The following is a 25,080-nucleotide window of genomic DNA, read 5'->3' on the forward strand; positions in this document are numbered from 1 at the left end:
GTGGCGGGAAGGCTGAGGCGTCGCCTGCTAGGGTTGCCAAGTCCAGTTCAAGAAATATCTGGGGACTTTGGGGGTGGAGCCAGCAACAAGGTTGAAACAAGCATAATTGCACTCCAAAGGGAGTTCTGGCCATCGCATTTAAATGCCTTCCCTCCATTGGAAATAATGAAGGATAGGAGCACCTTCTTTGGGGGCTCATAGAATTGGGACCCCCTGGTCCAATCGTTTTGGAACTTGGAGGGTGCTTTGAGGAGAGGCACCAGATGCTATGCTGAAAATTTGGTGCCTCTGCCTAAAAAAAAAAACCAAAAAAAAAACCAGCCCCTCCCCAAGCCCTAGATACCTGCAGATCAATTCTCCATTATTTCTTATGGGAATGTCTCCATAGGGAATAATGGAATGCCCAGCAGATACTTCCCTCCCTTCCCCCCGCTTTCTGATGACCCTGAAGCGGGGGGGAGGGCCTCCAAACCGGGGGATCCCCTGCCCCCACCTGGGGACTGGCATCCCTAGCGGGAGGACAGCGGGACTGTATTAGTGTGCTTGTGGGCGGGGAGAACCAAAGACTTTTTCTTAAAGGGGGTGACGACCAGCCGCTCCGTTCCCAGCCTCCCTCGCCCAATCTCCGGGCAAACCCCGTGAGGCGACAGACGGCGGCGGGAAGGCTGAGGCGTCGCCCGCCCTCGAGGCGCGCAGAAGGGAAGGCCCAAGCGGCGGCGGCGGAGGAGAACGCCAGGAGGAATCCCTCCGCCTAGGGTGAGTCTCCGCGGGCGGCGGAGGCTGAGGGCGGCGCATCACAGACAGACACACCCGCCGCCGTCGCTGCCCCGCCTCCCTTCCCCCTCCGCTCCTAGCCTGCGTCGGCTGTGAGGAGGGGGAAAGCCTTGAGGGCAACCCCCCCCTCCTCCTCCTCCTTCCCCTTCTTCTTCTTCCTCCGCCACCCCAGGTGGAGAGAGTTTCTAGAAGCCCGTCCCAGCGTCCTTTGCGGCCCCAACATGGAGGAGCTGACGGTGGAAGTGCGCGGCTCTAACGGGGCCTTCTACAAGGTAGGAGCCGCCCCCCTCCCACGGGGGTCGAGGGAGGCCCGGAGGGTCGGCTGCGAGGGGTTTTCTTTCGCGGGGAGGGGAAAATTGGCCTCGGGGTTCCTCTGGGGAAAAGGGAGTTCGGGGAGGGAAGCCTCTCGGGCAGGCCTGAATAGGGAGGGGAGGGAAGATGGAGCGCCTTTGGGATTAGAGGTGTGTGAGGGGCCCGGGGTGGGGGGAGGGCTGGGATCTCAGGTAAGGCAAGGCTTTGGGTATGGGTGTGCGAGGAAGGGACTCTCGAAATGGCTTATTCCCGTGGTACAAGCAGGGTTCAGTGTAGCAAAACCTTTGGCCCACTCTTTAGAAAATTAATGAAACCAAGTTAAGGGGCTTCCTTTCTTCCTAGGGACAGGGAATGTAAGTCTGGGGAAGCACTTTAAAACCATCGAGGGGAAAAAAACCTCAGGCATAGGATTCCCCCCCCCCCTTTTTAAAAAGAGATACTTAAAAATTTTTTTTTGTCTGAATGAAGGTTTATTTATCATTTCCCAATACAGAAACCAACACAAATGAAAATTAGCGTACATCACATAAGATATGAAAATAACATTAAGCAAGAATAACACAAAGATCAAAAGTAGATCAGTTTTTTGTAGGGAAGATTATTAGGTACAATGTCATGGTCAGTTAAATATGTTACCAGAGGAAACCAAACAGCTACCACACGATGTTCATACTTTTGACCTGATAACCTTGAACTGCTGGGTAAGTATTCCATGTTGGAAGTAGGGGTTGTCCTAATTTTAAAGTTTTAGTGTCTGTGTGGCATGTTTTGGAGGGGTTTACATTGGAGAAGGATTGGAAAGGATTGTGGTTTTGAGTCACTCATGGGGTTGGGGGTGGGGAGAGAGGGAATTCCCGTTGCTTTTACTCATATCTTTTCTAAATCTTTACTAATGCTTGATTTAGGCTTCTGAAGTGTGGAGTTGTATTTCTATCGGTACAGACCCATAACACTGGTGGTGGGTATGGGAAAGTGTTGGTAAAATATGGTTGGAAATAAACAAACATGCAGATATCTGGAGTTTTGATTGCTAAATTTTTATTTAGGAACGTAAAATATGTAGCTTTCTTATAAAATTAGGAATGTGTGGCAACTTTAAAGCAAGTAGGGGCCTGGAGTTTATTTATGTCACCAGAAAGCTTCCTTCACTGCCACCCTCCCTGGAATGCCAGGATGTTACAGGATCAATACAGGATACTCTCAGCTGTTGCCTGTCAGTCTTTCTCTCTAAACTAAGCCTTGGATGCTTGAGAATCCTAGATCTTTTTATGGTGTGAGGCCTCTGTATTCCTTTACAGGAGCATTCCTAGCAACCAGCCGTGTAAATGCTAGTTTTCTCATTGCTTTCTGTAGGCTAATCATCAGACATAACTATAAATGTATGGTAGTATAGTTCCTGTCACAATACAGTTTATTTTTCAGGGACAATGTACTGTATAGTGTGCTTGAATGACATATGATAGGAACTTAGTATAAATGTGGTTGGCTTTTAAAGGTTTGTTACTAGATAATGTTCCAAGCAACCATCGATAGCAGTTCTGGAAAGCAGTATTTATTGTTTTTAAACTGTAATGACACTCCGGCATTTGACTTATTTTTGACCTTGAACCGCATATCGAAGCCATACTTTGGTTTTGCACTTAATGGAGTACTTGGAATGACTTAATGTATTTTTAAAATGCAGAATGCTAGTGCTTAGGAAGAAAATTCCTTCACTAGTAGAAAGTTGAGAGATGTGATTTGATGAGAGTCTGTTGGTTCAAAAGGTTGCAGTGTTCAGATTTAATTCTATGTTGTGTTAAGTTCTTTCATGCTATATAAATGCAAAGTCACACTATTTCAGAAGGTCCTATTTTAACGTAAATAAATAAAATCTGTTGAATTTAATCGCCTTGAAATTGCAGCATTCAACTATCACAGTTTCTTGCTTCTGCAGCTTTCTCTTCTTGTATGTACCTGAGGCAGGGGGTGGAATATTGGATTGGAAATTAAGCCTAGGAGTTGGGAACAGGACATATGAGTTGGATATGATCCTGGAAAGGGGGGGGGGGACTGTTTGCAGTAGCAGGAAGGTTTTCTTGTTTATCCCAGTGAAAATTACATACATTTTCACCTGAGCAGAATTTGAGCAATATGTTAAACAACCATAGCGGCCCGCCCCCGCAGCCAATTGGGGGCCATTTGTTATATGTTTTTCCTTATCTGGAAGTTATTTGGATTGGTTCTGTGTGAAAATCACAAATGACAGAATGCAAAATTCATGTGATATTTTGCAAAGAAGGTATGTAAACTGGAGTCAGTAATTTTAAAAATCATTCTATTTGTAGACTCTTCCAACCCCCCTCCAAAAAAAAAAAAACAGTGTTACATTTTGTTGTACTGGTTTTCAAGTTTTCCTCTGCAGGAATTACCCCAGAGCACTCCTGTAGAAGAAGAATGTTCCCTGTTGTTTAATGGCAACAATAAACATTACCCCGGGTATGAGAGCGTAACAATTTACCAGTGAGAAGTGATATTTTGTTAAAAAAATGAGAAAATCTCTAGTGCAGAAGAGCCCATGTGTACTCTTATTTTTTGCAGAGCATTCAAATTAATTTCTAGTGGCCAAGGGTGACTAGCTCTAGAAGCCATTGAAGAAGAAGACTCCATATTTATACCCCACCCTTCTCTCTGAATCAGAGACTAAGAGCGGTTTACAGATTCCCTGTTATGTGGGTGGGGCTGAGAGGGCTCTCACAGCAGCTGCCCTTTCAAGGACAACTCCTGCCACAGCTATGGTTAACCCAAGGCCATTCTAGCAGCTGCAAAAGGAGGAGTGGGGAATCAAACCCAGTTCTTTCAGATAAGAGTCCGCACACTTAACCACTACACCAAACTGACTCTGTAACCAAACTTGCCACTGTAACTTTCATTAGCACTTTAAAAAAGATATATACCAATTCAATAACACATTAGTTTGTCTGGAACTGGTCCTATAAGAGTTGATTAGGATTTTTTTGGCAGAAGCTTGCCTGTTTTGTGTGGTGAATATCAGCTCTAACCTTTTTAGCTGCATTCTTTTTGAGCACCAAGGTTAAGGCAAGATTGTAAAGATGTGGAGGCATTTCATTGTACCCGGAAAGAGTAGTCCTGCCTTTGTGGAAGCAAAATCTCTTTCTCCCATGTCACTAAGGTTTAAGTTTCCTGCAGGAGGGGGCTGTGGCTTAATAGAAGAGCAGCTGTTTGGCATCCAGAAGGGCCCAGATTCAATCCTTGGCATCTCCAGTTAAAAGGGTGAAGTAGGAGGAGATATGAAAGATGTCTGCCTGAGGCCCTGGAGAGTGGATGTCAGTCTGAGTAGACAATACTGACTTTGGACCAGTGGTCTGATTCAGTCTAAGGCAATTTCATGTATTTGGTTTCACAGTTGCAAATCAAATGTGATTCCTCCCCCCCCTCCCATCCAGTGCTCCCAGAATGGCCGTATGTACTAAGGCTGATGTAGCTTCACTGGCAGTTTAAGTTGTGATATCACAGGTGATGTAATTCTTGCCATGTTTGCTCTATTTAATAGTGTTGAAAAATATATAAAAATTTAGAAGTTTTTGTTGCTGTTAGGTTGTTGTGGGAACGTCCTTTTATACTTCCAAAATTTTGGACACTAAGGTGCAGTCACATGAGCAGTTTGGCCTGACATAGCCATCCCTCTGCTCCAGATCAGATGGGTGCATTCAGACATGCACATCTGATTCCCATGCCCCACTTGACTCCTGCGCTAAAATGACTCTCTCATGGATTAAATAGCCACCAGTAAATTCCCGTGGCTACCTCAGTGAAGTGTTTCCATGTTGGGTTTCCGGGTGTCTGATTGCCCAGGTGCACCATGGTAATGCATGAGTAGTGTGATTGTTCCATTCCATTTCCAGTGCATCCTTCCCCCCCCCCCTCAAAACCCCACTCCAACATGCGCTTCAGCATCCCCATAGATAGAACATGGCCAAGAGTGCATGTGTGCTTGTCTGCTTATGTGCACAAACAGCCAGACTTAGGGGGAAAACCCACCAGCCATGGTTGTGGGTTTTACAACCCATGGATCCATGGTTGTGGCACATTAGTGATGTGAAAGACCAACCATGGGCCTTTGGCACTACAATGTCGGCTTAGGGGAGTGCTGTCTGATGGATGGAAATTGCCTCAACAGCTTATTTAAAGCTGAGATACTGCTGCAGCAACCTAAGAAAGTTAATCATAGTTGCAGACATTTATCACTCCCCCTCACAAATAGATAGATTCAGTTACAGGGGAAAAAAGTTTAGTGTCTGCCCTTTGAGTGGAGTCCTTTTTTTGCCAAGTAACTATGGTTTTTTGTCTTCTCCTTGTTCAATATTTTCTTGTTTGTTATTGTGTCTGCTCCATTGTCACTCACAGTCCCCAAATGCAGATGAGACTTCCTTGTATACTCTCCCACCAGTATGCAGGAAAGAGGAAGATGGTTGAACTCTCCCTCTGAATTGTTGGGCCAAGGTTGCTTGCTCTCATGCTGCTTCAAAATATGGGTAGCAGAAAGCAGAGCATAGATGAGATCCCTTGGGTAGCCAGGGCCTGATGTGGGGCTGAAGGGAAGCAAGTGGTTAAAGTAGAGTGGGGCAGTGGACCTTTGGGAGATAGCACCCTAAAGTGTGTATCTTTCAAGTAATTTCTTGCCTCCACTCTGCTATCTGTTAGACTCAATGTTGGGGATTTACCTTTCACAGTTAAAAGGCTTGAAGGATGTCTACATCTGAATATATGTGGAGTTGACCTTGGAGAACAAGTATTTTCTCAGGCTGACACCCCCCCTTCCTTTAAAACCTCTTTTTAAATGTTGCTCCAACTTCCAAACTTTGGAACTATTAGCATTTATGGTATATGTTGGCAACAGCTCACACTAACTCAGCTTAGGGAACATTGGTTGGCAACTATTCAGTGGGCTGTTAAGCCCCATTGATCTTAACAGGAAACTAAGTGTGCATAAGAAACCTGTGTGCTGCATTGTGACCAGTGTTTATAGTCCTTTGAAGAGATCAGTTCAGATAAAACCTTAAAATTTAGCCATCTATAAGCACTAGTTACTAGTAAAGTGTTAATCAGTACATTGGTACAAGGCACATAAGATAATGCCCAGTAGTAGAACATTCATCAATAGAAAAGTAATTTTTTTGTGTTTAAATTTTGTAATTACCATTAAGCTGATTTTGCACCAGTCTATCATGACTGTTGGAGAGTAACTTCCAGGTGATACGCATGCCTTCCCTTGCTCTCTACTCTATTCAGGAAGTCCACTTAGAGAACAATTTCAGGCAAATGGGATGTATTTGTTACAAGTGATTTCTGAACCACAGTGTACTGTTTCTTGGACTCTTTAAGTCAGGGGTGTCAGACTCATTTGTTATGAGGGCTGGATCTTACATAGACCTTGTTGGACAGGGTCGTGTTGGTCTGGGCCATGTGTGTACCTATTTAAGGTTAGATAGCAGAGATATAAACTTTATAAGGGACACAAACACAATTAAAGGGTTTTTTTTAAAAAAAAAAATCTTAAAACATTAGCACTCATTGGTCTTAAAGGTGCAGGAGGGAGAGGAGCCTCAGCCAGTAGAAAGAAGAGAGGCTTGGCTCAGTAGCTCTGCTGTGTGATTAAGAGAGTTTGGCAAAGCAAGCTCTGCCTTCCCCCCCCCCCCTCCAAGGGAAACTCAGCCAATAGAGAAAATAGAGGTTTTGCTCTGTAGCTCCTGTGCAGTTGAGCAAGCCTGGCAAAGCAAGCTGTTATGCAGAAGGAAGCATGAGAGAGGGAGAAGGAAACAGATGACAGCCGGTTGCTGGGGGGCCTGATTTGGCCCCCTGGCCGCATGTTTGACACCCAACACCCCTGCTTTAAGTCTTTGAAAATCACTGGTAGGGGGCAATAATTCTGTAAACAGGGTGATAGTTCATACTAGTAAAACTGTTCTATTCCAAGGGACCACCTATGCAGTGTGGCACAATTCTACAGTTTCCTGTTTCTTTGTATCAGTCATGTGCAACTAAAATACTCTGTTGGTGTATCATTTATCTACATTGCAGATGCCATGCTACAGTTAGTAAAGTTGTTACAATTCTACAGTATTATGGTTGTTCTAAAATTAGTTACCTTATATGGCACTATTGATTCAGCAAGTTAGGAATCCTAGATTGACATATTTATGATAGGGGTGGCAGTGGAGGTGCTCTTTTTCTGTTCTTTTAGCAAATTTTGTTGTCATGTTTTCCAACAATTGACAGTGGAGGCCAAAGAAGTGTCTTTATGGTTTGTACAAAATGCGTTTTGGGGCTATAGAGTTAGATCACAACTACACATTGGGTAGAACTGCTCAAATTTAAGTGACAATGGAATGGCTTTTGAAATAGTATATATTTGCCAATGCTTGCCAATATTTTATCTGGTAAATACATACATATACACATGTTCTGATTGAGAAATGCCTCATGGCATCTGGTAGTTTTTTACTAGCTTCCCAACTTAGAAGGCTGTCTGAACTAATGTATTGAATGGACAAACATAGTTTAGACAAGCTTTTCTCCTGTAGCAGGGAATGTCTGCTATTCAGTCTTATGGAGTAAAAATAAAAGTAATGCTGTACCTTTTATGTGAAGCAACCAAAATACTGCAAACTTTTGAGTTCTCCAAAACTCCCCATCAGTCTGTATTCTTAAATAAAGGGGAAGGGGATTGGGAGGAAAATGGTATTTCAGGTCACTGTGTCAACATATGTGGTCTATAGTTTATGAAGCATGTGTTGTGTACTTTATTTAGATTAGGTATTGCTGAGTGCAACTGGTTTTAAGTTGCACTGAAGCCTTCTGAGATGGAGAAGGAAAAAATGGCAGTCTTCATTTGAGAATATTAAAGACAAGAGTTAATCATACCATACTAAACCTTTAAACGAGGGTTAATCAGATGTCTTTCTGGCATTAAGTGGAGCAGAGGCAGGTATCTTGAAAAGGTTGAAAGCAAAATGCAGTGGTTTTTTAACATAAGCTGAACTAGTTTAGATGAGGCAATGCAATATACGAAATGTTAGGGGGTAAAAATATAAAATGCTTAGACAGTGTTGCAGTTGGGACAGAATTCACAGATTGATCCCGCCATGCGTATAGTATTTGTGTATAGTACATGTAGACATGGCACTGTCAAATAATTTCTGCAATACAAGGAACTTCCTTAGTGGCCTTTTATGGTGGGTATTATGCTAGACTGGGGTCCCTGACCTTTTTGAGCATGTGGGCACCTTTGGAATTCTGAAACAGGGTGGTGGGCACAGCCACAAAATGACTGCCATGCAATGGCTGCTATAAGAGGCAGAGACACTCACAAAATGGCCTCAGCAGTTTACGTTCAGTCACACAGCAAAGATCCTTGTGCTGTGGTGACAGTTGCTGCCAAAGCAATGTTTTTAAATATCTGCAGTGCCAATCAAAATCTCCAGTGGGCAGTTCGAAGGTTTGCTGGGCAAAAGCTCCAACTCTCCCTGCCCACTTTCTAAAAGCACTTGGTTGGGACCAGAAAATGCATTGCACTGTGGCGGCCATGGTCACCATGCTGGTGATCCCAGTACTAGACTATAAATTCTTGACTTTCATAACAACTGTAGGATATTCCAATTATGTATTAAGTGAGCACAAAGAGGCTAGTTCAGATGGTTCCACACACTTATGTAACAAAATACAAATTCTAATGTATTGAAACGATAAGTCTATTCACTTCTGATTTTGCTATATGCAAAACTTGAAAGAATTCAGCCTGCTTGCTAAAACAAATGGGATGTTGCTGCACAGATATTAGCGCATTTCTTGGTCCTGAAGTTCTTGTCTTATCCTTATGGGTAGCTATCAGTGCAGTCCTAAGCAGAGCTGTGCCCTTTGAACCCAATGACTTCAGTGGATTTAGAAGAATATAATTCCACTGAGGATTGCACATTTTAGGGTGCCAGCCAAGTCACCTTCCTATTTAGCTTTGTGCATCTTGTGAAAATGTTTGTTTTCACATTTTGAAATATTGATGAAATGGATTTTGGAATGCCCTGCTGTTCTTGTGTACATCTTTGATATTTTTTGTGTGTTTATCTTTCTGTACATTACTTTGAGGATCTGTGTTAAAAGGTGATACTTTTAAAAAAGAAAACATCATGCATATGGTGTTTCGAAATGCAGGTAAATAGGACAGGAGATTACAGTGTGTTACATTGTAGTTTTTTGATGTTCAGATGACCATTGTTTTCCTGTTTATTTTAGACTGAGTTTGGAGAGGTGAATAGGTGCTGTGGCTTCATGAAGGCTTTTGCTTATGTGGAAAAACCTGGGGAAGACTGGTTACAGCTATATTTACCGAAGTTCTGTCAGAACTTGTTTTGCCTAGGAGATGGTCTTGCAATCTTAGTCCTATTACACTGGTTATTAGATGTCTCCTCATTCTATTGATTTCACTGACTACATTATGTAATCTGCCTTGAGTCTTGGAAAAGTGGACTATAACATGAATTAAACAAAACTTGCAGAGAATTTTCCTTTTATGAGAAATTTAAATGTGGATAACAATCTTTGATTCCAGATGTGGAAAATGTGCAAACAAAAAGCTAGTACAGTTCTGTTTCACATTAAGGTGATGTGTGCCTTCACAACTTGTGGGAGTGTACCATTTCTGTAGGAAAAGAGACTCAAACCTTTTAACCAAGTACAAAAGACAATGATATTTTGCAGCTTTGAAAGTAGGCTTTCAACCTTCAAATTGATTTGATCAGTGTGGAATCTCCACCACTTCATGAGTTGCTTTCTGCTGCCTGTGAGTCATATATCTCTTTTTGGATTGAGTCTTGCTCCACTGTCTCACGTTCACTGACATGATGCATAGCTGTAAGGTTATTTTAGGCTATCTGGTTTTCATAGTATGGGGCTCTAAAGAGGACAGAAGTTAATTTCAATATTAATTTCAGTACCCATTCTTTTCTTCTGTCTTCTGTCACTATAAAAAGATCTAATCTTTTTCATTTACTTTTTGGGTTGTTTCAGTGACTGTAATATGATTTTGAAAAGTAGCATTTGTAATACACTTTAAAAGGAGTGCGGCGGGAATAATAACTTTCTGGACAGCTGAAGTAATTCAGACTAATGTAGAAGCTTTCAGAAGAATTGTTTCTTTCTGTATTGCTGTGATTTTTTTCAAGGGGCTTTGATGCTGTTTGACTGATTAGTTTCATTGAGACTTAGATAATAAATGTCAGCTTTCAAAGTGCTCTGGTTTGGATCCTTAAAGGTTTTTAGACAGATACAACTCCTGAATGTGAGCTAGATCAGAAAAGACAGCAAGGGAACAGCTGGCTCTCCTTGGGGAGGAAATTCCATAGTTTTGGTGCCATGACTGAGGAGGCTACTTCTTGCATTGCCACCCATCTAGCCTCAGGTGATAGTGGTACCTGAAGCAGGGCCTTTGAAGATGACCATAGTGCTTAGTTAAGTTCATATGAGAGTAGGTGTTCTTTAAGGTATCTTGTCCCCAAACCATGTAAGGGCTTTACAGTTTAGTACCAGCATCTTGACTTGTGCCTAGAAGCAAACTGGGAGTTGGTGCTAATGGAACAAGACTGGAGTTATATAGTCCTCATGACCCACTTCAGCTGGAATTCTGGCCACAGCATTCTGCAACAGTTGTAGCTTCTGGACATTCTTCAAGGGCAGCCCTGTATAGAGTTTATTACAGTAGTAAGTATGAACTGTGACTTCTATGCATTATGTGCTTAGACCAGGGGTCCCCAACCCCTGGGCCGTGGACCTGTACCAGTCCGTGGCCTGTTAGCAACCGGGCCATGAGTTGTATAATTATTTCCTTATATATTACACTGTAGTAGTAGTAGTAGTAGTGATGATGATGATGATGATAATAATAATACTACATTGGATTTTTATCCTGCCCTCCACTCCGAATCTCAGAGTGGTTCACAATCTCCTTTATCTTCCTCTCCCACAACAGACACCCTGTGAAGTTGGTGGGGCTGAGAGAGCTCTCCCTAGAAACTGCCCTTTCAAGGACCACTCTGTGAGAACTATAACTGACCCAAAGCCATTCCAGCAGCGGCAATTGGAGGAGTAGGAAATCAAACCCAGTTCCCCCAGATAAGAGTCCATACACTTAACCACCACATCAAAATAAAGTGCACAATTGTATAATCCCAAAACCATCCCCCCCCCCCCCCCCGGTCCGTGGAATAATTGTCTTCCACAAAACCGGTCCCTGGTATTAAAAAAGTTGGGGACTGCTGGCTTAGACTACTCCCTACTATGAAACACAAGGAAGAATTGTTTCTGTGTGAAGCTTGTACTACCTCAGTTATGCACGTCTGAAATTACCATAGCTTTTGAAATGTATACCCAGTCTTTATTTTAATTCAGTTGTGAAATATTGTTGGCTAAAGCAAACAGATAAACTAAAGCAAATAGTTGTCAGGACTTCTTTTTTTAATACTGTTACTGACGCATTCTAATGTGGTTTATTGTGGTTAGTGTTGGACTAGGATCTGGGGGACCTGGGTTTGATTCCCTACTCTGCTATGGAAACTGACCATGCTATGGAAACTGACCTCGTAGCCTAACTTTCCTCTGAGGATAAAATGGCAGAGAAGGTGATATTGAAAGCCACTTTGGTTGCTGTTTGGAGAGAAGGAAAGGAAAGGTCGGTCCCCTGTGCAAGCACCAGTCGTTTCTGACTCTGGGGTGACGTTGCTTTCACAATGTTTTCACGGCAGACTTTTTACGAGGTGGTTTGCCATTGCATTCCCCAGTCTTTTACACTTTCCGCCCAGCAAGCTGAGTAAATGAAGTAAATACTGATGTGTTCATATTGAGATGGTGGAATCAACAAACAGAAAGGAACATATACGGTAGATAGAACAGGGGAGTGAATTAGGCTAGCTGAGGTGCAAGTTGATAGCTAGAGATCAGCTAACTTGATTTACAGTAACAGAATGTGTCCTTGTTACACAGAGGTTCTGCAGTTTAGCTTATGGTCAGTAAAATCATTAAGGGGTTCTAAATTAAATATTTGATCAAAAGGTATTGCAAAATATCATGAATACTGTACTTCAGGTGCAGGTACATAAAGGCACATGGTTCCTAAAATATGAGTGGTGCAATGTACAATTGCAGGGATACTATGTTTCTTCTTTTTATCAAAACATCATTATGAACAAAGCTGCTGGAGTATCCAGACGTTTTAAGGCAAGCACAAATTCAGGTACTGGAGCTATTTGCAGAATATGTGTGAAGTAGTCCAACTGGCAACTTGAGGAGGGATTTGGAAGATAGGGAATAAGGCTTTTTTTTTGGTTGAAAGAAAACTATTCATTTCTGAGATACCTTGTCAGAAAGGAAGAGGAAAGGCTTTGAAACTGCACTGTGGCTCAGTTGCAAATTGCAAGTTATCCTTTGAGGGGACCTCTTGATTTTAAAAAAGGCCCCTTTGCTAAAATTGATTAAATTGGCTGAAGTTGTCAGAACTGGTTAAAATGCTGCTGCTCTCTTTCTGATAGTGGGAATTTGATCATCTCTTGGAGGATGGGGAAGCAACCTGCCCATTGTTGCTCATTGGCTTAGAACCAAATGGGATTTCTTCAGTTGCTGCATCTTCTTATACTTGATGGCATTAAGATTCAGGTGGATAGTGGTGTTGATCTGAAGTGGTGGAGCAAACTAGTTTGAATCCAGTGGCATCTTTAAGACCAACTGAGTTTTATTCTGGGTATAAGAATATTATCAGTGTATCTGCAGAAGTGTGCATGTGCACAAAAGCTTATTCCCAGAATAAGACCTCGTTGGTCTTGAAGATGTTACTGGGATCAAACTTTATTTTGATGGCATTAATATACTGACCCCTGTTGTTGGAAGAAAGAATTCCCTTGAGAGATCTTGATAAAATGCATCATGCTCACTGTTTTGTAGTCTAGCAGTCCTCACACACACACACACCCCTTTAAATCACGGTAGTCTGGGTGCTCTTTGGGATTCTTTTTGTATGATCTGACCTGGATAGGCCAAGCTTGGAAGCTAAGTGGGGCTGGCCTTGTTTAGTACTTGGATGGGAAACCGCCTGGCAAACCACCTCCGAACATCTCTTGCCTTCAAAACCCTGCAGGGTCACTATAAGTAGGTTGTGACTTGATGGCACTTCCAGCCACTATTACCATTGTGGTATAATTTATTTGGAAATGAAGATAATGCAAGGGGCAGTCCAGACATATTTTGTCTCAGTTCTGGTGAACTGGTTTTCACACGCTAGCTGCAAACAAAAGGGGCAATCAGTGTGGGAAGTGCACAATGGGAGAAAAATTCCACCATTAACAGTATTGTTAATGGCTGATGGATAAGAATGTTTAACAAAAAGAGGAGTTCCTGGTATATTGTTAAGGAAATAGTTCAATACTTTAGTGCAGGTGGGTTTAAGAAAAGCAAGAAGGAATAAGAAAACAAAAGCGGAGCTCCTGGTAATATAGTTGAGATGGTTCACCACTTAAGGTTTGGTTAGAAGTAAATTTTGAAGCTGCAGGTCATCATGTCAAGTGAGAGACATAAATTTCCCATTGAGGGTGTTCTGCCTACAAATGCAGTTCTCATTCAGTCAAACCCCTGTTTATACCCCTGTTTCTATTTTAATGGAGCTCAGAAGCAATATCAGCCAAGGCACCAGTAGAACTTTGGGTACAAGATACTGACATTGACAGTGACAAAATTCACACAAGAATTAAGTCTCAGCTTTTAATTTTATTGCTCAAACATCCTTCAGGTGTGTTTACCTTATTCACTGGACATCTTACAAAAGCTATATTATTTATATTATTGATAGTTTGCTTTTCTCTCTGAAACTCAAGGTGGATTACACGATGAAGTCAGTTAAAATCAATATGATGAGGAGACGTCTAATAAACAATGTAATAAGACTACAATTACAGAAATCTGAAACAGGGTATAGGTATTAAGTATGGCATTTAAAAGTCACAAACAAATAAGCCAAGAAATGCTCAAGTGCTCCCTCATCATCTTCTTGCTGGTAGCTTGGAAATTGGAGACTTACTGAATCACAGCAAACTGTTGTTTGTTGTGACATCCAGGAAGTTTTCAAGTCTCCATGCCACATGGGAGAGGAGAGGGAAGGGAGCATATGAGCTATATTGAAGACTTCTGGATCACTGTCATCGAGAGCCAGTTTGGTGTGTGGTAGTTAAGTGTACAGACCTTTATCTGGGAGAACCGGGCTTGATTCCCCACTCCTCCACTTATTTATTATTTTATTTATTTCATTAGATTTGTATCCCGCCTTCCCCTTACTTGCAGCTGCTGGAATGGTCTTGGGTCATTCATACCTCTTGCAGGAATTGTCCTTGAAAGGGCAGCTTCTGGGAGAGCTCTCTCAGCCTCACCTACCTCACAGGATGTCTGTTGTGGGGGAAGAAGATAAAGGAGATTGTAAGCCACTCTGAAACAGGGTATAAAACTGTGGTATTCTTCCTCCTCTTCCTGAATGCTTTAGGGGAGGCGCCATAGTTCATTTGAAGAGCCTGCACTTTGTATGAGAAGGTCCCTGGGTCAGTCCCTGGCATCTCTAGTTAGAAGGATCATGCTATAGGTCAGGGGTGATGAACCTCTGGACTGAGGTCACTTGAGGACACTTGGTGTGGCCCTTGGGGATTGCTGGGCTGAGCAGTGTCCCTAGGGCCAGGCAGGGATCACAGGGCCCAGATGTACTGTGCAGAAGCCTCCCTGGGGCCTGGCTGGTCGGCCAGAATTGCTGCAGGGCCTGGAAAAGTTACTGTCATAGTTCAGTTTGCACTTGATTATCCCAGATGGTGTGGCCTAATATGCTAATGAGTGTGTGACCTAATATGCTAATATTAGGGGATGTGGTCTAATATGCTACTGAGTTCCTGTTGGGCTTTTTCTACAAAAAATCCGTGGACCTAGGCATTTGCCTAGGGCAGTGGGCCAGGTGTGTGTATATGTATGTGAGCCAGATTAGGCTCTCCCCACATGACTTCAAATAGAAAAACAATTATTTGCATTAATTTTGCTGGCCTGAATCATTCTCCCTCAGCAGAGCACTGTTTTTTAAGTTCATAATTTTTTATGGCCTGCGAATGATGTTATAAATATCCATATGGCCCTTAGCAGAAAAAAGGTTCCCCACCCCTGCTGTAGGTGATGTGAAAGAAATCTGCCTAAGACCTGAGCTTCTGCCAGTGTGAGTCAACAATATTGACCTTTATGGACCAAGGGTTTGAATCCATATAAAGCAGCTTTATGTGTTCTCAACTGAGTTTTGTTCAGTTGCAAACAGGGTGGATTTGATTTAAATCATGTTTTTACAGAGAGATTCATTCTTGCTGGTATAATCTTAATATTCTCCCTTAGAGGTGGAGGACATCTTGGGCATTTCCCACCATCCAATCAGGGAGGCAGGACTTCAAAACTCTTTCTCTTCCTGTGATGTGGGAATACCCTTTGTTCAGTTCCTTTCCTGCCTCGATAGGGAGAGCAGCTATTAAGATAGGGTCCTATCCTTCTCACTGTTCTTTGCCTATTTTCTTGTGACTAATACCTTTTTTCCCCTCTTCCTCTCTAAATTTTTCTCTATACAAAACAAAACAAAAAAATGTCTTACCTCTCCTCCTCCTCCCCCCCCCCCCCGGAGGGAAATCTCCATCGCGGCAGTTTCACAGCCTCAGGAAATAGCCGCGGTGGGAAGACAGAAGAATGCAGCGACGTGATGATTTTCTCAACCGTCCATACTCTGGCACCCAGACCAGGACTGTGGGAGAGGGACCTTCTGGAGCAGGCATGATTTCCAGGCTTGCGGTGGCTATGGCAATGTGGCCCTTCAGGGCGACCCGCAAAAGTGCAGGAGAAAGCGGCGCTGGTCTTCTCCAGCCGCGGACAATCTGCCCCGCCCCTGTTCTTTGCCTGAGAACGGCGGCCATGTTGGGAGCTCCTTTTTGACGGGAAACAGTGGCCGACAGCAGCGCAGCTTCCCGGGACCGGCTAGCAACGTGGATGCCAATCTCCAGCCGAGAGATGGAGGATATTGCCGGTTTGACCAGGAGCAGAGACCTGAGTATTGCCCGTGGCAGTCATATGGGTTCAGTAACATACCTACCCCCCAGGGCGATTTTCCTAATGACTTTTTTGAATTCATTAAGCAGGCTGTGACTTCTGCAATTTTCAGTGCCTGTCAAATGGGGGTGGAGGGCTCCCAAACTCCTCTATCTCGTTCCTCCTCCAGATCCCCTTCTCCCAAGAGATCTAGAGATGTCCCTTGGCCTACAAAGGTGACTAGAAAACAGACTCAGGGCATCCGGTCAGGCAGAGAAGGCTCCCCAGACAGATGTCAATCCACAGTCCCTGATGCGGGGAGGGAGGAAGGAGAATTTATTTCAGATGAAGAAATTGAGGATGTCAGCATACCTGAGCCCGCTGTGCGTTTTTTCAAATCTGAGGAATACCAGTCCCTTCTAGCCCAAGGTCTTGCCGGCCCTAGATTTATATGAATCTCCTGATGAGCAGGAGGTCACCAGCTCTCTCACTAACCCTAAGAACAAACCTGAAGGGAATACAGAATTCTTTCCTAGGTACAGGTCATCAGATAAGGTCTTTCCCTTTCCTGAGTTTTTTGAGTGCCAACTAAAGATGGAATGGGAAAAGCCAAATGCTAATTGTCAAATTTCTAATTTTGTTAAGAAATTGTATGCCTTACCATCTTTTGCTACTGAGATGTTACAGGTGCTGGTGATAGATGGACCAGTGGCAGCTCTTCAGTCACAAGGCCTGCTGTCAGAGGATGGCCACGGATCAGTGCGTGATAACTGGGACGGAAAGATTGATCTGGCACTGAGGCGAAACCATGAAGCCACGGCCATGGCCATCAAAGCTGCAGCTACCAACTCCATAGTGGCCAGAGCAGCTATAGTGTAGATCAAATGGCTCACTCAGTTGCTTCCAGACGCCAACAAGAAGGTGCTAGAGGGCATCATCCGACTCATGAGGGTGACTGAGTTCTCCGCAGATGCCTCCTTGGATACACTGCACCTTCTGTTCCAGGGTGTTGGTGGCAACCATAGTGGCCAGGAGAGGCATTTGGCTTCGTGGCTGACCTTCACTCCAAGAACATCATAGCGTTTTACCCCTTCAAGGGTGAAAGACTTTTTGGAGACTCCCTGGAGAAAATTCTGGTGGAAACCAGGGATAAGAAGGCCATACCTAAGATCATTTGATGACACGACAGAAGGGGATTTTGCTCTCAGTCCTTTCGTCCATCCTCCAGCAACCTGAGGGACAGACAAGACTCATGGAAATCATCCTGGGGCCAAAACAGACAGCCATTTTGCAAGAACTTCTCTAATTACAGATATCGTAAACAGCAGTCGGACAGAGCTAACAAGGACAGAGACAGCAAGCAGAACGAAGCATGACTGGGACACCATTCCAGTGGGAGCCCGTCGTCTTCATTTCTACCCAGCATGGGCGGACTCCAAAGCTGGTGCCTGGACCTTAGAGATTGTTTTAAGAGGATATGCAATAGAATTCAAAAAATCTCCTCTGCGCCGTTTTCTGATGTCACCTTTACGTTCCAATGCAACCAGACGGGACATCACATTCAAGGCCATCCAACACCTGAGGGACATTGCAGCAATAGTACCGGTTCCCCTGGAAGAACACATGCAAGGGGTCTACTCAGTTTTCTTTACAATTCCCAAAAAGAATGGGGACTGCAGAGCGATACTAGAGCTGAAATTTCTGAACAGGTTTATTCGCCTACGACACTTCCGTATGGAATCTCTCAAGAGTATCCTGGAAGCCCTTCAACCACAGGAGTACCTGGCTTCCTTGGACGTCACCGAAGCTTATTTCCATGTCTCGATTCTTCCTTTGCATCACATGTTCCTTCGGTTCTGCATCCACGACCAGCACTACCAATTTAGGGCACTGCCCCTCGGCCTTGCCACGGCCCTGAGGATCTTCACAAAGGTACTGGTGAACATAGTCTCCCATCTCTGACAGCAAGGGATTCATGTTCACCCATACCTCAATGATCTGCTGATTCGTTCCCGCTTAAAGGAGCAGGCCATACTAGACATACATCAGACCATGTCATGCCTGAGACGGCACGGGTTCCTGGTCAACATGGCCAAGAGCCGCATCTAGCCGACGCAGAGACTGGAACATCTGGGCATGATTATAGACACCTACCTGAGCACTCTTTTCCTACCAGAGGGCAAAGTTCAGAAGACAAAGCAGCTGGCACTGACAGTCATCCAAAGCTTGTCCACTCCTTTACTGGTCCTAGCAAGACTAATGGGGGTGCTAATCTTGAACCTTGATGCAGTCCAGTAGGGTCGCTTTCACACCAGGTCCCTGCAGTCCTTCCTATGCACCTTTCAGCAACAGATCGCAGAGAAGCGCAGCCTGCTTCTTCAAGTACCACTGCCGGTTCGAGAAAGTTTGCTGTGGTGGACCAGAGATGCCAATTTATGACAGGGAAAGCAGTTCTACATGGAGAAAGAACTGCGGATATTTTCAGATGCAAGTCTGCATGGCTGGGGAGCGACTCTCAACAAGGAGACGGCACAAGGTCAGTGGTCCTGCAATGAGACCCTACTTCCGATCAGTGTTCTGGAACTGAGGGCTGTTTGGGTAGCCCTCCTACATTTCAAAGACCATTCAAACAGCATGTTCTCGTACGCACTGACAGCATCTCAGCGAAGGCCTATCTGAACCATCAAGGAGGCTCCAGGTTACGAGCCTTACACAAGGAGGCGGTCAATTAGGCGGAGCAGAACCTGGGCTCTATAAGGGCTGAGTACATCAAAGGATCCCTCAACGTAGATATGGACTGGCTCAGCCAGAAGAATGTTCTCCCGGGAGAGTGGTCCTTGAACAGGAAACTGTTTCTGCTAACAGTAGATTGCCCCGGCCTTTCGGTAGTGGATCTCTTTGCATCCCCCAGAATCACCAGCTGCCTCGATTCTTCACCAGGTATTTCCATCACCAAGCGGAGGCCACGGATGCTCTGATGTCCATCTGGCCACTGGGGCTGATGTATGCATTCCCTCCCATTCCAATTATACCAAAGCTTCTCAGGGTGATCCGCCAACAGAGTGCAGAGGTCCTACTAGTAGCACCATGGTGGCCTCGACGTCCATGGTTTTCCTCTCTGTATCGCATGGCGGTGTCTGATCCCCTACATCTACTGACATGGCCAGATTTGCTGTTACAGGGCCCGGTTTGGCACCCACACTCAGTGGCTGCAGCTGACCGTTTGGAGGTTGAGTGGCAGGCGCTCATAGATGGGGTTATTCGTCAGAAGTAACCAGTACAATCTTGTCCTCCAGGAAACCTTCCACCGTCAGAATTTATAACACATCATGGAAGGCTTTCCACAGATCGTGTAGGAGGAAAACAGTGGACTCGTTGCACCCTCCGGGCTGTACTCCAGTTTCTTCAGGGCGGAATGAAAGCGGGACTAAAACTGGCTACCCTCCGAAGGTATCTGGCCTCGCCTTCGTAATACAGGAGGTGGAAGGGGTGAGTCTCTCATCCTCATAGCCACAGATTCCTTCTTTGATCTCGCCTCCTCAGAAGCACAGGTTTCCTACGTGGCATCTTATCCCGGTCCAAACAGCCCAGACTAGACCACCTTTCGAGCCTCTAGGATCAATATCTTTAAAGTGCCTTCGGATGAAGGTCGTATTCCTAGTGGCAGTGATTTCTGCAAGAAGTATATCAGAACTTGATGCCCTGTCAGTCAAGAAGGAACTCTGTGTATTTCATTAAGATAAGGTGGTGCTCAATACAGACCCCACTTTTCAGCCTAAGGTCTCTTCGAAGTTCCATAGAGATCAAGAGCTTTCTCTACTGTCATTCTGTCCAAATCCAAAACATCCCAAGGAATGAATATGGCATACGCTAGATGTCCATTGGGCGCCATTATAAAGTGAACCTCTGCGCTTCAGCGGATGCTGCCTTTGGGAGACGAGTACTACAACACGTCCCTGAATAGGATGATCCCATCCTGTCTGTCTATACTGCTCTGGGAGAACCCAAGATGTCCTCCGCCTCAAAGGGAGAACGACCCTTGGCACTTACCGTGAGGGGTCCTTCTCCTTAGAGGAAAGGAGGACATCTTGCCCTCCCTTCTATCACCCTATTTTCCTATTCTGCTATTTTGTTACTCTGCTATTCTGATATTGGCTGCCTCGTTCTCTTCTGTCTTTGCTACCTAAGACTGTGTACAGGCATTTGCAGTTGGGCTCCTTAGAGCCTTATTCAGTTTACCCTGGCCTGATTTAGGGTCAGTTGTTACACCCTGGGTGCTTTCTTAGTTATTCTGTTGATAAGTGTTCTTAATGTTATATTAGAGTTTACTGCTTCTCGAAGTCACCCGAACTGAGCAAAGGGTGTTCCCACATCACAGGAAGAGTTTTGAAGTCCTGCCTCCCTGATTGGATGATGGGAAACACCCAAGATGTCCTCCTTTCCTCTAAGGAGAAGGACCCCTCACGATAAGTGCCAAGGGTCGTTTACAACCTGATGAAGGTTTCATTTTTAGAATAACAACTTTTCCGATTACTTTTACAGTTATACCAAAAAATTACTGATTTGGTTACACTACTGTAAATGCATCATAGATAGTTCACTTCACAGTAATTTCATAATTATCTATAATTTAATAGGTTGTTCATATTTGGACAACTTTTCTGCTGTACTTTATTGGAAGGAGAAAAATAATCATTACCTTAATAACAATTTAAATAGTTTTATTTAACTAAAAATAGCATTATAGCATATGTATTCTTGCATTTGCTTAAACATCCATGCTTGTTAACTGATGTTAAACTTTTTTTAGAAAAAGTCTTAGACTACCAGCCCACTCTACACATGAAAAATTTAAAATGCTCTCCTCTGTAGCTCACTCATCTTCATCTTCTTGTTTATTCATAATCTGGAAAAGAAAAATGAACTTTACTGTTTTATCAGATCCCATTCAATTTCTCAATTTAGAATGAATGAATCCAAAGGAAGAGAATATTCTTTCTACACCAACAGACGCTACAGCTGTTAAAAGTGAAATCATTACTTAGCTAACTCCCACCAGTTCGCTGGTGTGACTTTCTTTAAAGCATCATCAACAAACATATATTTCTGGAATGGTTCCCCCTTAGCTCTAACATTTGGCATTACAGATGGATGATTGCTGGATATCCGTGTCATACCTGACTCTTCTTCCTCAGCACTTAAGGTTTGACCCTGGTACTGAATAGTGACAATATTTACGAGAAAATGAGATGGAGACAGTGCTTGTCCCATTTGTTTTTTTAACACTTTAATTCTGTCAGTGTGTAGTTCTGTTTAAGTGCTCATTCAGTTTCTTCCAAATTTCAGTAGCATCAGCAATAAATCAGCTATTTTTCTGTATTTTATTTAAAGCTTCAGAGATCGGTTTCAGGATGCTCAGTGTATGTTCAACATTTCTCTTGAGCCTAACATTGAGGATTTTGGCCATGGCAGTACCATCTTTTTTCTCTCAATTTTGTTCACAGGCCACCATTAGAATAGGCCAGTTTGATATATGCTGCTCAAAACAGTCCACTACGAAGTTCCATTTAACATCTTGTGGGAGCATTAGCTTGGTTCCACCCTTTCTTTTCAGAGCTGCTGCAGCAAAATGATTGTTATGGAAGTATTAAGCGATTTCAACAACATTAATCTTTATTTCTGGAACACTGGCTAAGACAGAGGTGTCAAACTCATTTGTTACGAGGGCAAGATCTGACATGTCACATTTCTGGAACACTGAAGTCTTTGGCTAGGACAGATGTGTCAAACTCATTTGTTATGAGGGCAAGATCTGATATAAATGTCACTTTGTTGGACTGGGCCATGTGTATCATAAAATGTAACACAAGGTATTGGAGGTAACACCTTTATCAAAGGTGACTTCAGATGTCAAATGGCAATAGCAGGCTTGATTGGATTAGGTGTGATACTCAGAGAGGTAGTAGGCATGGTGATACCAGCATTGGTAATGAGACAGGAAACCTAGATCTGGGTACGATCCAGGAAATTTCAGTTCAGAAGGATGCAAAGAATAAATGGGCATAACTCTGACATTAGAAATGACAACATTCAAAAACCAGTGGGAGAACATTTAACCTTCCAGAACGTTCAGTTGCTGACCTAAGTAGCAGTTCTTTTACAAAGGAATTTCAGAAGGAGTTCAGAAAGAGAGACTGCTGAATTGAAACTGATAATGAAGCTCAATGCATTCTCCATAACTGAACTGAGACCTAAGTTTCCTGTCTTATTGCCAGTGCCTACTGTTGTCATTTAGCATCTGAAATTACTCCACTCTCCAAGATAAAAGGACTCACAGCTGTATCTGAAGAAATGAGTAGTGACTCTCAAAAGCTCATGCCCTGCCACAAATTTTGTTAGGTACTACTGGACTCTTGTTCCTTTCCACTAATGAAGATTGCAAACTGTGCTGTTAGCCTCCCTTCCCTTCCCTTCCCTTCCCTTCCCTTCCCTTCCCTTCCCTTCCCTCCCCTTCCTAGTTTGGGAGTAATTGAAACTTTGTAGAGAAATAGAATTTCTCCCTCAGAGGTTGTCGGACATCTCTGTGGGTTATTCCTACTATTCCTTCAGGGAGGCAGGAACACTTTTTTCAACTTCCTGTTGGCGCCTTCGGAATAACCCCGCCCTCAGTTTTGTTCCTGCCTCTACAGGGAGCAGCAGCACAAGGCTAGGTTCAGCCTTTTTTTTTTCTCTGTTCTTCTTCTCAATTTCCATTCCATATCCTTTCCTTTCCATATCTACTTATCCCTCCTTTTCCTTCTGCCTTTGCTGATCAAAGACTACCGAGGAAACTTGTTCTGGGTCGTTTTAGAATGGCCTGTAGTAGGGACGGTTTCCTATCGGACGAGGAGGGAGAGTCGCGCGCCGCGCTTCTAGCAGCGCCGACTCACGTCGAAGGAGCCGACCTGCCTTTGCGGCTTGTTCGCGCCCTTCCTGACGCGGCCGCAGACGAGCCAGCTGCCAGCGCCAAGAAACGGCGCGTAATGAAGGCCCAGGCTACGTCCCTCGGGGCGGCAGCAAGCGGCGGCGGCCATTTTGGAAGTGCGGAGCGTAGCTCTCAGACCTTCCAACCCCCAGGAGCAGGCACTCCGGAGACTCGGAACTACCTGCAACCGCGCATCGAAGGCTTCCAGGACGGGGGTAATGTACAAATGGGCAACCCTCTGAACCCAGAGGCTATGCTTTTTATTAGAAGAGCTATGCAGGAGGAAATGGGCTCCTTTTGCGCCCGGCTGGGGCTTCTCCCTCAAGGATCAACCTTTCCTGCAGACCCTCCCCGCTCTTTCTCCTGGCCCACTAAGGCAGCGCGAAAGGCCCCAGTGCAGTCTTCCCAATCCTTAGAGCTCGAGACTATGGCATCTGACTCTGACCAGGAAGACAGGGAAGAGGGGGAATGTTTCTCTGAGGAGGAACAGGAGGAGGTTAAAATTCCTGAACAGGCTAGTCGTTTCTTCCATCAGGAAGATTACCAGTTTCTTCTAGCCAAAACGCTTTCAGCCTTAGAAATTGAGGAGGGCCCTATTGATGAGGAAGTCAAGGTAGCTAAATCTAAGAGGTTTAAGTCAAGAACCAGTGGTAATTCTGAGTTCTTGCCCAGGGGGGAAGCTTCTGAACAAGTCTTCCCTTTTCCAGAATACTTTGAAAAGCAGGTTAGAGCAGAATGGGAAAAGCCAGCTTCCCTTAAGCAGTTTCCTCACTTAGTAAAGAAGTTATATGCACTGCCTGCCTATACCAATGAGTTGTTACAAGCTCCAACTGTGGACGGCCCAGTAGCAGCTCTACAGTCTTCGGGACTGGTTTCAGAGGACGGCCAGGGTTCTCTTAGAGATCCCCTGGACAAAAAAGCTGAGGCAACCTTGAAGAGATTGTACGAATCTGTGGCCATGATAGTTAAGGCGTCCTCCGCGGCCTCCCTGGTCTCCAGGGCGTCCATTGTTTGGGTACGTAAGTTACTCCAGATGTTACCAGAGGACAACAGACGCATGTTAGAGGGCGCCTCACGCATCCTTAAGGCAGCGTCATTCACAGCTGACGCAACCTTAGATATACTGACCTTTGCCTCTAAAACAATGGCTTCCGCTACTGTGGCTAGACGCCTCCTGTGGCTTAGGGCTTGGCAAACTGACTTCCTCTCTAAGTCCACAGTGGCAGCTTATCCCTTTCAAGGGGATCGTCTCTTCGGGGACGCTTTGGACAAGATCCTAGTAGAGACTAGGGATAAAAAGAAGGCCATGCCCAAATCCATTCGGAGGAATGAAAAGAGGGGCCCCCAGTCCTTTCGGACCCAACATTCCTTGGCCAGATATCGTTCTGAATCAAAGAAGTTTAATTGGGAAACACCAAAGAATTCCTTCAAAAGAGGCTCATTCGGCTCCAAATTCAATCGTAATAACTTCTCCAAAATGGACAAGCCTGACAGAGAGGGCAAGTCCAAGCAGGCATGACTACGGTCACGTACCGGTGGGAGCTCGACTACTCCACTTTGCAGAAGCCTGGGAGGCCTCTCAGGCAGACCAATGGTCTTTAGAAATTGTAAAAGAGGGGTATTCAATAGAGTTTCACCGCATTCCACCAGACAGATTTGTCAGATCACCTTCCCCCAAGCAGAAGCACAAACGTCTCATCACCTCAAAAGCAATTCAGCATCTTATCGACATTCGAGCAGTCGAACTAGTCCCAGGGTTGGAGAAGGGGAAAGGCGTATACTCCATCCTTTTCACCATACCCAAGAAGAATGGCGACTGGAGGGCCATCTTGGATCTCAAGTTTCTAAATCGCTATGTCAAAGTACGTCACTTCAGAATGGAAACCTTGAGATTCATTATGGAC

General features: G+C 44.3%; 1 protein-coding gene across 4 annotated transcripts in view; it reads left to right on the top strand.

Annotated features, from left to right (window-relative positions):
* The first annotated feature begins 600 nt into the window (after nt 1-600).
* FXR1 (FMR1 autosomal homolog 1) overlaps nt 601-25,080 on the top strand; it is a 64,063-nt gene continuing 39,583 nt past the window's right edge. For 2 of the 4 annotated variants that reach the window (XM_060242572.1, XM_060242574.1), the window contains exon 1: nt 601-1,046. In XM_060242572.1, the coding sequence (XP_060098555.1) occupies nt 996-1,046 (51 nt within the window). In that variant the 5' untranslated portion in view covers nt 601-995. The remainder of the gene's footprint in view (nt 1,047-25,080) is intronic. The other 2 variants (XM_060242573.1, XM_060242575.1) reach the window with 1 other exon arrangement.

The sequence above is a fragment of the Heteronotia binoei genome, chromosome 6 (genome assembly GCF_032191835.1).
Source record: "Heteronotia binoei isolate CCM8104 ecotype False Entrance Well chromosome 6, APGP_CSIRO_Hbin_v1, whole genome shotgun sequence".
Classification (NCBI taxonomy): domain Eukaryota; kingdom Metazoa; phylum Chordata; class Lepidosauria; order Squamata; family Gekkonidae; genus Heteronotia; species Heteronotia binoei.